The sequence below is a fragment of the Echiichthys vipera genome (assembly GCF_963691815.1).
Source record: "Echiichthys vipera genome assembly, chromosome: 9".
NCBI lineage: Eukaryota > Metazoa > Chordata > Actinopteri > Perciformes > Trachinidae > Echiichthys > Echiichthys vipera.
The window spans coordinates 22,083,066-22,095,700 of NC_139834.1; the positions used below are offsets into that span (position 1 = coordinate 22,083,066).

The window sequence follows — 12,635 nt, forward strand, 5'->3', positions numbered from 1 at the left end:
CGTTTAATATAAAGTCTATTTCTACACCCTTTTGCGCATTTATCACATTTGTTCATGTTATGGTAATTGCTTTCGTTAGATAAATCAGTGGTCAGCAGTTTGCATTGTCTTATTTGTCCAAAACCCCATAACCCATCTTCTCTCCATGTCCCTCTTGACAGATAACTGTTCTGCAGCTGTCCACCCTCCTGAAACAGGCAGACTCAAGCAAGAGGAAGCTAACACTGACCCGTTTGGCATCTGCTCCAGTCCCTTTCACTGTCCTTAGTCTCACAGGCAACCCTTGTAATGAAGATTACCTGGCTGTGTGTGGCCTCAAGGTCAGAAAGCCTAAATTTAAGATTGTTCTGCTTTGTGTGTGTTTTGGTAGAATTCAGATTAGCCGTGCATGCTAATGTTAGCTTAGTGGATTTAGAAGTACTTTTTATATGGATTGCTGTTGTATACGGATATGGTATTTGACTGTTTTTTTTTTTTTTGTTCTTTCATTTTTTTTTCCAAGGACTGCCATGTGCTAACTTTCAGCAGCACTGGCTCTGTGTCAGACCATCTGGTGTTACACCCACAACTGGCAACTGGCAACTTCATCATCAAAGCTATTTGGTTACCAGGCTCGCAGACTGAACTTGCCATCATCACAGCTGACTTTGTCAAGGTATTTATTAAGAGAATCTCTCTCTTCTCCATTGATTTGGGAAGACACTCACAGGTGCTAAACATGTTACTTTGGTTATTCTGCTTTCTGCACAGGAAAACAAAACACTTAATACTGGAATTTTTCTATTTGTCTCCCTTGCTAAACAGATTTATGACTTATCAGTGGATGCCCTGAGTCCCATGTACTACTTCCTCCTCCCAAGTTCCAAGATCCGTGATGCTACCTTCCTGTTCAACGAAGAGGGGAAGAACATTATCGTCATCATGTCTTCAGCAGGTTACATGTACACCCAGCTCATGGATGAATCCAGCAGTGCCCAACATGGTCCTTTCTATGTCACCAATGTATTGGAGATCAACCACGAAGACCTGAAGGTAAGTGGGATGTGTACTTAGTTAGGCAATGGACTTTTTCCCAAATTGTGTGTTTACAAAATGTATGATTGTTTGTAATCACGACCCCTACAGTGCGTTCTTGTTGTAATTTTTTTGGTACGTTTGATCGATTACATGTTAACCTGCAATATTGAGGTTAATTCTTTGTGTGTGGCTCCAGGATAGCAACGGGCAGGTAGCTGGAGGCGGTGTGTCTGTCTATTACTCACACGTGCTTCAGATGCTTTTCTTCAGCTACAGCCAGGGAAAGTCTTTCGCTGCCACAGTGAGCCGCAGCACCACTGAAGTGCAGAGGCTCTTCCCTATCAACGTCAAAGGGTAACACTTCAACACCATATACGTTCTCATCGCTTCACTGCACTGGATCTGTGAAATGTAATGTCCACCTGGACGAGCTAACTATATCTCCATCTCTCTCTTTCTGTCCTGCCTTCTTTAGCTCTAATGGCGGCAGTACGAAGATATCACCTGCTCTGTGCCAGTGGTCAGAGGTCATGAACCACCCAGGCCTGGTGTGCTGTGTGCAGCAGACAACCGGCATACCGCTTGTCATCATGGTCAAGCCAGACACCTTCCTCATCCAAGAGATAAAAACTCTGCCAGCCAAAGCAAAGGTAAGGTCCACTTGCTGTGCTGATGTGGAACAGTCACAAGCAGGTTAGAACGTAGTAAACAGAACTTCTGCAATCAGAAATGGCGATGTACAAAATGGTAAGAAGAGCATGTATGCCCTACAAACGCGCTGAGAAGCGTCTCATCTCTTGCACTAATGTACTGTATTCTCCATCCTGTGTATTGATAAATAATAATAATTATTGATAAATGGTCGTACAAACCATTTTCTGTTCTGACTTTTCTTGTTAAGCCAAATTCAACAAAGAAGTTGTGGTCAACACCTTGTTTTCTAGTGCACATACAGTATGTAGATTGTCTGCTTACGCTGGACCCTGATCGTAGTGCATATAGAAACTCATCGGCTATCTGCGAGCCACAGTTTGTTAGAACAGACATATAGATACAATCTTTAAGATAAAGACTTTTTATCATATACCAATACATAAATGACAAGGAATTGGTAACAAAACATGATAACTAAGCATGAAATTTAAGCAGTGAATGTGAAATCATGAACATTTTCCCCTGTTGAAACAAAAGTGTCCCATTGGGTTTGTCTTGATTGCCATGTCTTAGGTTCTTAGGGTTCTTTTTTCTTCTTTCTCCAGATTCAAGATATGGTAGCTATCCGACACACGGCTAGTAATGAGCAACAGCGTACGACCATGATTCTTCTCTGTGAGGATGGGAGCCTGCGAATCTACATGGCCAACGTGGACAACACCTCTTATTGGCTCCAGCCCTCGCTGCAGCCCAGCTGTGGCATCAGTATCATGAAGCCCGTCCGCAAGCGCAAAGCTGCTACTACTAGTGAGTCAACCAAAGTACAATTATTTTTTACACCAGAAATTTAAACATAATTATAATAACATAAATTTACTGTAATGTAGCCTTTGAAACCAGAAAAAGACGGCGCTAGTCATTTCGCAAAATATCAATATATCAACATTTTGTCCAGCCCTAAATGGTTCCCAAAATAAAATGTAAACATGCACAACTCTGAGCATACATGTGTGATCACCACACCTAGTCAACAGCTGGTTAACCACGGATGACATATGAATAGTAACCCGAACCCACATGCTCAGCTCAAAAGAATCTCTAGAATGCCTGACTGTTTAGTTCTCTAGTTTCCATTTCACATTAATGTCAAGGGGCTTTTTATTACAAAGTTTCCTTAAAATGTCTGCAAACACATTTTAGTACCTTCTCAGGATCATGCTAAGTGACAGAAACTTAAAAAAACAAAAAATGAGGGATTGTGTTGTGCCAGAAAATGCTTGCTTACGTAGCATATACTGTGTGCGTTTGCAAAAATGTTCAAATATCAATGCAAGGATTTTATTTTCAGCCACCCGAACATCCAGTCAGGTGACTTTCCCAGTGGACTTCTTTGAACACAACCAGCAACTGACAGAGGTGGAGTTTGGTGGTAATGACTTGCTACAGGTCTACAATGGACAGCAGATCAAACACAGGCTCAACTCCACTGGGATGTATGTGGCCAACACAAAGGTAGGGGCATATTAATCAGAATTATTCTGTGTTAGGAAAAATGCAAGAGACTGCTGTGCTTTTTTTCTTATGTAATGAAATACTACTGTCAGCCATGCATGTGTTTTGTTTTATGCTTTTTTTTTACAGCACAACACAAAGTATAGAGTAGTAGTGGTTAAAGTATGAAAACAACATTTTGCTGCATTAGCTAAACAACTTTTTTTGCACTGGTGTTGATGGTCTCACTTATATGAATCTTCTAGTATAGATTTAGAAGTACTTAAACACTTGTACTGTAAATGTGTATACATACATGTTGTATGTATGTTAATATACACGTCATCTGCCAGCACTCGTGTTGAAACTTGAGTATCTTTGCCGTCTCTATTATAACATACTAAAAAACTAAACACATGTGAACCCGTTTTGCTTAAATATACTAAACATTTTTATACTCTATTTGTAATGTTTTACTATGAGAAACATTATGTAAACCACAACAAATGTCATATTTTCGGTTGTTTCCTCCTAGCCCGGGGGTTTCACAATGGAAGCTGTCAACAACAACAGTTCAATGGTGATGACGGGCATGCGGGTGCAGGTGGGCACCCAAGCAATTGAGAGGGCGCCATCCTATGTGGAGGTTTTCGGCCGTACCATACAGATAAACCTGGCGAGAGCCCGCTGGTTTGACTTTCCCTTTACCAGAGAGGAGGCCTTGCAGGCGGACAAGAAGCTGACAATCTTTAGTAAGAGCAAGAATGTGCAATGAGGATTATAACTGGCTACTTGTTGTTGATAACCTCACCTCCATTTCTGTCTGTTTATGTGGATTACCTATAATTCAGAAATCATTTAAGTAGCATTTTTGTAGCTTCTTGATCTAAGTTACAGTAATTATATAAAAAGTTACACTAAAAGCACACCATCTTGTGAATGTTGACTGTAATTAAATTTAGCGGCACAAATCTAAGCAACACGGTGGGTTATAAACAAAGGAGCTGCTGTGAGCTGTTCTTTTAACTTGCATGACATCAAATTTGCTGCTGACTTTTTAGAAACGTCATCTGATGCAGTTTCATTGTCCTGTTCTTTTTAAAGTTGGAGCGTCTGTTGACCCAGCTGGAGTCACCATGCTTGATTCAATCAAGATCTACGGTAAAACCAAAGAGCAGTTTGGCTGGCCTGAGGACCCACCAGAGGACTTCTCCTCTGCCTCTGTGAACAACGTCTGCAGTCCAAACCTCAACCAGGGAAATGGCGCCTCTGATGGAGACATAGCCACCCCAACCATCCCTAGCGGCACTGTGCTGGAGAGGTATGAGCTTTCCATAAGGTCAACACAAGTTTTCGCCATTTACACTTAAACACTGTTAATACGTCTATCCATGTAATACCTGTGAGTATTATTGTTTTATGATATTGAATTTTTTTTATGATTTTTGCTTAATTATGATGAAGTACATTGATTTATCAGGTTTTTATTTTGTTGGCTTAGTCAAACTATTCCCGTGGTTATTTTTTTGGTTTTCCAGAAAATTACCACAATATTGATAAATGTGCGAAAAGAAATCTCTCTCTCTCTCTCTCTCTCTCTATCTATCTATCTATCTATCTATCTATCTGTCTATCTATCTATCTGTCTATCTGTCTATACACACACATACACTGAAAGATGAGATAGATTTTATTCATATTGCGCCTTCCTAGCATATCTTTAACCTTCATGTGTCTAGCTATGTAGTTTCAACAATGGGGGTTGCGTTCTCTTAACAGTATTTAGTGCATGGCTATCGTGATGTCATCTTTTCTTGCATGCTTCTCTTTTGTTCAATGAATCATTTAATTCCACTTGTTTTTTTCTGTGATCCTCACACTTTATTTTTGTTCTTTTTCTTTTGCTCCCAAAAATACAATTAAAAGTTGTGAAACTGAGTCCTTATCAACCTTGGACCGGTTAGTAACTGCCCTTTCTCTGCTTGTTTGTATGGTTTTGTGCATGTGTGCCAATTTGTGTGTCCATGCCTGAGACTTTGTACATGCCATGCACCATCTCCACACTTGTACGACAACAAAATTATTATTTTCCTGACATTTATTCTTGCATTTAGTGTTCAGTGGCATTAAGATTGCACAGGCTGCAACATACTGAGATTTGCTTATTTTCTGTTTGATTTGTTGATTTAAGTCAAAAATCAGCAGTAGGGGCAGTGTTGATCTTCTTTCTTGATTTCAGGTTGGTAGTCAGCTCCCTTGAGGCTTTGGAAAGCTGCTTTGCAGTAGGATCCTCCAATGAAAAGGTAAAATGATGATGATCTTTTTCTATGTTGCCTTTTTAAAAGTAATAACACGCTAGAATGGGAAATTCTGTTCTAAACCTGCTTTTCTTTAAGAAGCACTTTTTACTTTCTTGTCTCTGTGTAGGAAAAGAATAAGGCTGCAGCTCTTGAGTTGGCCACTCTACTTCTGTCCATGCCGACCCCTGCAGGTGTGCAGCAGCAGACCAAAGGACTTCTTGCCAGCCTGCACACAAGTCGAAATGCCTACCACAATCACAAGGTTAAAAAAGAATCCTATGTTACTGAACCAAAATCCTAGCATTTCCTATGCACATGATTGATACCTAAAAGTAATGGTGAAATATTTAGCTGAAAGCATTGCAAAAACAGATGGAATAGCTGGCTTAAAGTAATGGAGTAAAGGTTAAAATAATTCTCAAAAAAAAAATGGTGAAATAGTTGGCTTTAAGCATTGATTAAACACCTACAGTAAATGGTTGAAATGGTAACTAAAAGTTATTGAGTAACAGTTAAAATAGTTGGCTAAAAACGGTTGAATTATTTAATAGTAGACTAGTAGTTTGATTGCTGACCAAACCGTCCTTAATACTGGAAATTTTTTTTATAACTATCCACTTTTATGTAATGAATAGTTTTATACATTTGGAACATATATTGGGAAATGATGAAGGGGTATGTGAGTTCATCTAACAGGGCTGTGAGGGTACCTAAAACCAGAAGGTTGGGAACCACTGCTCTATATCAATTATGAAGAACTAATGCACCACTTATCTGCCTCCCTCTTAACAGGACCAGTCCTTGCTGAGTAACGCAGTGCAGTGTCTGAACAGCTGCAGCCGTGAGGGGAGGGAGCTGGACCCTGATGTCTTCCAGAGGCTGGTGATCACAGCCCGCTCCATTGCTATCATGAGACCCAACAACTTGGTGCATTTCACAGAAACAAAGTCATTACACCAAGACTCTGGTAAGGAAGCAATTAACACATTAAGACATAATGATGTCCTTCTGAACAGCTGCTGGTTAGAATGACTTTGTGGCTTTGGAGCTAAATAAACCAAAAAAATGTTCTTCTCTTCTTAACCCAGAAATGACAGAGGATTGGCAAAAACATGTGGATGGGGAAAGTTCTAATTTCATCACGCAGCTGATGAATTACTTCTGGAAGCTCCATTCCCTTAAACCAAAGAACGCCTTTCTCGCTCCTGCTTGCCTGCCTGGTAAGTTCAAACTTTGGGCCCTCAAAATTGTGCAAGTACACTGGAGGTGTATGGAAAAGTATGCAATTTTGAAATGGAAAATGTGTAGGAACCCTGCACTGCTACTTTTTTAAATAACCAAGCTTTTTGTTGACACTAATTACTGATATTCCATCCAATTCTGAACAATAAAAAAATAACAATATTTCAAGTATTAAGAACTTGTACTCTTAATTTTGATCTCCAGTGTACAGTGACTATATGACAATATGTACATTATTGTAATAAGTAATTTGACCATAATGATCATCACATTTAAATGTTATGTGGAACATTTACACATAAGGTATACTGTCTAGAACTACTAATTTGATTTGGGTACTGTACAACTTATTGAAAACAAGACTCACATTGTGTGAATGTTTTTCTTCTCATCTTAGGCCTAACACATGTGGAAGCAACAGTAAATGCCTTGGTGGACATCATCCATGCATACTGCACATGTGAACTGGATTACATCAATGTAGCCTCCAAAATCTACATGCAAATGTTACTGTGCCCAGTGAGTATAGATCTTCCATCACTAGAATCCATATTTAATTTGCTTTCAAGAAACCACGAGAATGAATCATGAGCTATAAAGTCACTGTCAAACTCTGAAATTACTTAGTTAAATACTTCATACTTTAGTTAAAGGCAGTATAGACAGGCTGTCATCAGGTAACCGTTCTGGATTTGATTGAATTTCAGGACACATCTGTGAGCTTTGCATGTAAGCAGGCTCTGATCAGAGTGCTTCGACCAAGAAACAAACGGCGTCATGTGACCCTTCCATCTCCCCCGCGCTCCAACACACCTATGGGTACGTTTTCACAGACTCTTTATATTAAGCTTTGATTTATATACTGTATTTTACTTGTGATTTTGTAAAGTTTGAGTATTAATTAATTAATATTGTGATTTGATGTCACGAGGCATCCGGACAATTACGCTATCAAACCCCTGTTGAGTCACCAATGACCACAAACTCATTCAGTTCTGTAAAACTTGTTGGATTCTCTCTTTTATCAGGAGACAAAGATGATGATGATGACGACGATGCAGATGACAAAATGCAGTCTTCAGTGCTGACTGGAGGAGAAGAGGGTAGAAGGGAGAGTCAGGAGCAGAGTGAAGTGGACCACGGCGACTTTGAGATGGTGGTGAGAACATTGTTCACTTGTCATACAAAGAGTTATTGAACAGCCACTGATGAGGATTCTGGATTTACATTTCACATCTTTAATTTCTCTGTCTCTTCAGTCAGAGTCCATGGTCCTGGACACAGCAGAGAATGTCAACAATGGAAATCCGTCTCCCCTGGAGGCTCTGCTGGCTGGAGCCGAGGGTTTCCCTCCCATGCTGGACATCCCTCCTGATGCAGATGATGAAACTATGGTTGAGCTGGCCATCGCTCTCAGCCTTCAGCAGGATCAACAAGGTAAGTAGTCAATACAAATAAAGCAGTAATTCAAGCAGTAATTCTGTGGTAACAGCGACTGCCAGGGAGTCCCACTCCACATTTAAACACTCAACAGGAAAGCACTGATCAGTTTATCTGTATATATGTGAGACCAATATTGTTAGTGTGTGCTGTAATGTCTTTCTAATTTTTGTTTTATAAACATCTCTAGGCAGTAGCAGCAGTGCCCTTGGCCTTCAGAGCCTTGGCCTGTCTGGCCAGGCCCCAAGCTCCTCTTCACTGGATGCTGGGACCCTTTCAGACACCACTGCATCAGGTAACAATACTGTGACAGTATGTGGTCTGCAGGAAGCTAGTATTTTATATCTGCAATGTCACAGTGACTTGTAAACACAACCCTATAATTTTAAAAATAAAGTTGCCAAAATCTTATACTGTGTGTTTTGTGAGCACTGATAATATTCCACCTTAAGGCTCATAACTTAATCCGTGACACATCTTGGGGTCTGAGTTCAGTATTTTAAAATTCAAGCAGTTGCTTATCCTCTTTTCAGCTTGTCATGTTTTCTCATATAGGTAGTAATTATATGAGAATGCCCAGTAAACCAGGTTCAACAGGAAAAAAGCATGAATTGTAGTTTGGAGTGTTTATAATGTTCTGCATGCTTTGTTACATTGTTGTTGCACAAGTATCAACTACAAGCATGTATTGTGGCCAGATGACTGCGGTGTATTTACTGTTACAGCCATTGCTATGATTTCAGCACCAGCATCAGATGATGAGGGCAGCACAGCTGCTACTGATGGCTCCACGCTGAGGACCTCCCCAGCTGAGCATGGTGGCAGTGTGGGCTCAGAGAGTGGAGGCTCTGCCATCGACTCTGTAGCAGGGGAGCACAGTGGTGGGTGATTTCAGAACACAACCAAATGGGAGATACTTTGATAATCAAAATTGTATACAAATATCTGTAATCTTCAGACGGTTTTAAATGGTCTATTAGAAATGTTCTCATAAATCTCCATCCTCTAAAACCCCTCTGAAAACAGTTTTTTTAGATTAAAGATAATCATACATGATACCCTGCCTAAGTCCCCTTCCCCCACACCTCAGTTCTCAGTTTCATGTGACGATAACAGTAGTTTCAGGCTATCATAACATCAAGTTACTCATTAATTAAGTCCTAAATTTATAATTGTGAGGTGTCAGTTGTTTTGAAGAAGCGGATACCACTTTTTCCATTTATAAATACAAACTTACTTATTATGTGTTACCATGTTCCTAGGTTGCTTAGTTTTATTCGTTTTTGCATGTGTGTGTGTGGACAGTGTCAGGACGCAGTAGTGCATATGGAGACACAACAGTGGAAGGCCACCCTGCAGGTCCAGGCAGCGTGAGCTCCAGCACTGGAGCTATCAGCACCACCACAGCTCAGCAGGAAGGCGAAGGCTCAGAGGGAGAAGGAGAGACCGAGGGAGACATTCACACAAGCAACAGGTCAGACATCCTGAATGCAAAGCATTTATATAAAGTAGTAAGGCCCAAGTTTAAGCCCCGCTGAGAGCAAACATCTGCTTTACTTTTTTTATTTGGTGTTTCTTGTCAGGCTACACATGGTTCGTCTTATGCTACTGGAGCGCTTGCTTCAGCACCTTTCTCAGCTCCACAACGTAGGTGGAGTGCAAGCCATCCCTTACATGCAGGTTATCCTCATGTTGACCTCTGACCTGGATGGTGAGGATGAAAAGGATAAGGGTGCCTTGGATGACCTATTAGCGCAGCTCATTGCTGAGCTTTGCATGCACAAGAAGGTAACCACAGTCTCCTTTCTTGGTGATTCGGGCTTAATGCGTCATTCTTCTTAATCCATGTTATTCCTTTGCAGGACGTGTCCAAGAAGAATGAGCGTAGCTCCATCAATGAAGTTCACCTGGTAATCATGAGATTGCTCAGCGTCTTCATGTCTCGAACCAAGTCTGGCTCCAAATCCTCTTCTGAGGTACATACCCTTTCTTTTTTAATGCAGTATTTACTGATTTCACTAAAAGCCATCAGTTTAATTTCTGTTAACAGTGAGTACTTTAAATACAATTGTAGGAGGCACTATATGTGCTAATGTTTTAAAGCAGAACAGTTAGTCAGACATCTTCTTGTTCAAAACCACCTTAAAGTACCCATAGAAGGTACATGCATTCACATAATTTCTGACTATCTATTGTTCATGGACAGCTTATTACTTGTTCATGAGTACTCAAAACTAAGCTGCTTGTACATTATACTACATGGCAGGTGCACCCTCTTTCTCTCTTCCAGTCATCCTCGCTTATTTCGAATGCCACAGCAACTGCCTTGCTCAGCCTGGGTGCTATTGACTACTGTCTCCACGTGCTCAAATCTCTTCTGGAGTTCTGGAAGAGCCAACAGGGTGAAGAAGAGCCCACAACCACCAGCCAGCTCCTCCGCCCACACACAGCCTCCTCTCCCCCAGATATGAGCCCCTTCTTCCTTAGGCAATATGTCAAGGTATCAGATCTTTATCATTGAAACTTGAAAAAGTGACTTTTGTGTAAGGAATGTTATTGTGAACTTACTGTGTTGCTCCTTCCGTTAGGGACATGCTGCTGATGTGTTTGAAGCCTACTCCCAGCTATTGACTGAAATGGTGCTCCGGCTGCCGTATCAGATCAAGAAGATTGCTGACACCAACCCACGTATTCCACCTCCTGTCTTTGACCATTCCTGGTTCTACTTTCTGTCTGAAGTAAGCAATTGAGTGTATATTACTCCAACCTCTCTCTACAAAAAGAGACACAAGGCCCTTAATTCTGTCTCCCTTTTCTCCTCAGTATCTGATGATTCAACAGACACCATTTGTCAGGAGGCAAGTCAGAAAGCTGTTGTTGTTTATCTGCGGCTCAAAGGAAAAATATCGCCAGCTGCGGGATCTCCACACTCTTGATTCCCATGTACGCAGCATCAAGAAGCTCCTGGAGGAGCAGGGCATCTTCCTCCGTGCTGGTGTGGTCACAGCCACGTCTGGCTCAGCTCTACAGTATGACACACTCATCAATCTGGTGAGTGTTTCTCTTGTCAATATTCAAATTTTCAGTTTTTGCGCTCTGCGAAGCTACTGCTGCTGTAAGGATTGACATTTTTGTTACTTGCTTCTCTTGGTGCAGATGGAACATCTGAAAGCCTGTTCTGAAATTGCCACTCAGAGGACGATCAACTGGCAGAAGTTCTGTATGAAGGATGACTGTAAGTTGTTTCAGAAAAGCTTTTGTGACTGGAAACAAACATTTAAGGCCAGGAGGTTTAACATAGTTTGTGTCTCTTTCCCCTTCTTTTATCTGTTTCTCTTCTCTGTCCAGCTGTGTTGTACTTCCTGCTCCAGGTCAGCTTTCTAGTGGACGAGGGTGTTTCCCCAGTACTTTTGCAACTGCTCTCCTGTGCCCTGTGTGGCAGTAAGGTGCTGGCCAGCTCCTCCTCCTCCTCTTCATCAATCTCAGGAGGAGGCTCAAATAGTGCTGGACAGGCAGGAGCTTCTCAGTCCTCTCAGAGCAAGTCCTCCAGTAAAAAGAGCAAAAAAGAGGACAAGGAGAAAGACAAAGAGGGTGAGGCAACGACACAGACTTTCTCATAGAGTACTTCATTCTAATTCTTCTTGTTTAGATGACACACATTGGATGGTTGAATATGGGTGATTCCCCCTGCTAAGTGCTGGTGTCTTGACTATGTTGTATCTTTGTGTACTTACCACAGGTGATGGAGTTGGCAGCCAGGAGGATCAGCTGTGTATGGCTCTGGTCAGTCAGCTTAACAAGTTTGCAGACAAGGAGACACTGATTCAGTTCTTGCGCTGCTTCCTGCTGGAGTCAAACTCATCTGCTGTGCGCTGGCAAGCCCACTGCTTGGCACTTCATATATACAGGTACTGTACATATCTATCACATTGAGACATAGACAGCAAATTTAGTCCCAAACTCACACCTTAAGCGAACCTAGTTTACACGGCCTCTTAAAATGCTTTAGACCTTGACCAGGGTTTTGAATTGTGCGATTGAACATAACGTTGTAGTGCTCATAAACAAACAATCAATAAAAAAGAATGTCGGAATGTAAGCATGAATATATTATTAAGTTGGGAAAGTAAATCCTCAACATGTGAATCTCTCTGTAGGAACTCCAGTAAATCTCAGCAGGAGCTGCTGCTGGAACTGACTTGGGCCATCTGGCCTGAGCTACCTGCATATGGCCGCAAAGCTGCCCAGTTTGTTGACCTGCTTGGATACTTCTCACTCAAAACCCCTCAGACAGAGAAAAAGGTTTGTTTGAAGGCCTCACAGGCTATGCTTGTACTCATTTTAGTATAGTAATTTAAAAGCATAGTAATTACTTTGTAATAATATTTGTCCAGTGTTTGTTCTTTTATCCGATTATGTTATTTGTGAGCCTTGCATGGCTGTTTAGTCTCTTCTTGTTTGCCCAATAATTGATTTGACAGAAATTTAGTG

General features: G+C 41.1%; 1 protein-coding gene across 10 annotated transcripts in view; it reads left to right on the forward strand.

Annotated features, from left to right (window-relative positions):
• Positions 1–12,635, forward strand: part of ubr4 (ubiquitin protein ligase E3 component n-recognin 4) — a 51,956-nt gene that overhangs the window by 24,154 nt on the left and 15,167 nt on the right. For 4 of the 10 annotated variants that reach the window (XM_083920767.1, XM_083920773.1, XM_083920769.1 and 1 more), the window contains exons 40-69: positions 162–320; positions 503–655; positions 805–1,032; positions 1,214–1,371; positions 1,493–1,667; positions 2,277–2,478; positions 3,020–3,183; positions 3,698–3,914; positions 4,267–4,483; positions 5,089–5,121; positions 5,402–5,465; positions 5,590–5,724; positions 6,255–6,429; positions 6,551–6,682; positions 7,102–7,223; positions 7,412–7,523; positions 7,733–7,863; positions 7,964–8,141; positions 8,335–8,439; positions 8,888–9,025; positions 9,450–9,618; positions 9,728–9,932; positions 10,007–10,120; positions 10,411–10,644; positions 10,733–10,882; positions 10,968–11,195; positions 11,301–11,379; positions 11,493–11,735; positions 11,884–12,052; positions 12,302–12,446. In XM_083920767.1, the coding sequence (XP_083776893.1) occupies positions 162–320; positions 503–655; positions 805–1,032; positions 1,214–1,371; positions 1,493–1,667; positions 2,277–2,478; positions 3,020–3,183; positions 3,698–3,914; positions 4,267–4,483; positions 5,089–5,121; positions 5,402–5,465; positions 5,590–5,724; positions 6,255–6,429; positions 6,551–6,682; positions 7,102–7,223; positions 7,412–7,523; positions 7,733–7,863; positions 7,964–8,141; positions 8,335–8,439; positions 8,888–9,025; positions 9,450–9,618; positions 9,728–9,932; positions 10,007–10,120; positions 10,411–10,644; positions 10,733–10,882; positions 10,968–11,195; positions 11,301–11,379; positions 11,493–11,735; positions 11,884–12,052; positions 12,302–12,446 (4,734 nt within the window). The remainder of the gene's footprint in view (positions 1–161; positions 321–502; positions 656–804; positions 1,033–1,213; positions 1,372–1,492; positions 1,668–2,276; positions 2,479–3,019; positions 3,184–3,697; positions 3,915–4,266; positions 4,484–5,088; positions 5,122–5,401; positions 5,466–5,589; positions 5,725–6,254; positions 6,430–6,550; positions 6,683–7,101; positions 7,224–7,411; positions 7,524–7,732; positions 7,864–7,963; positions 8,142–8,334; positions 8,440–8,887; positions 9,026–9,449; positions 9,619–9,727; positions 9,933–10,006; positions 10,121–10,410; positions 10,645–10,732; positions 10,883–10,967; positions 11,196–11,300; positions 11,380–11,492; positions 11,736–11,883; positions 12,053–12,301; positions 12,447–12,635) is intronic. The other 6 variants (XM_083920771.1, XM_083920775.1, XM_083920776.1 and 3 more) reach the window with 4 other exon arrangements.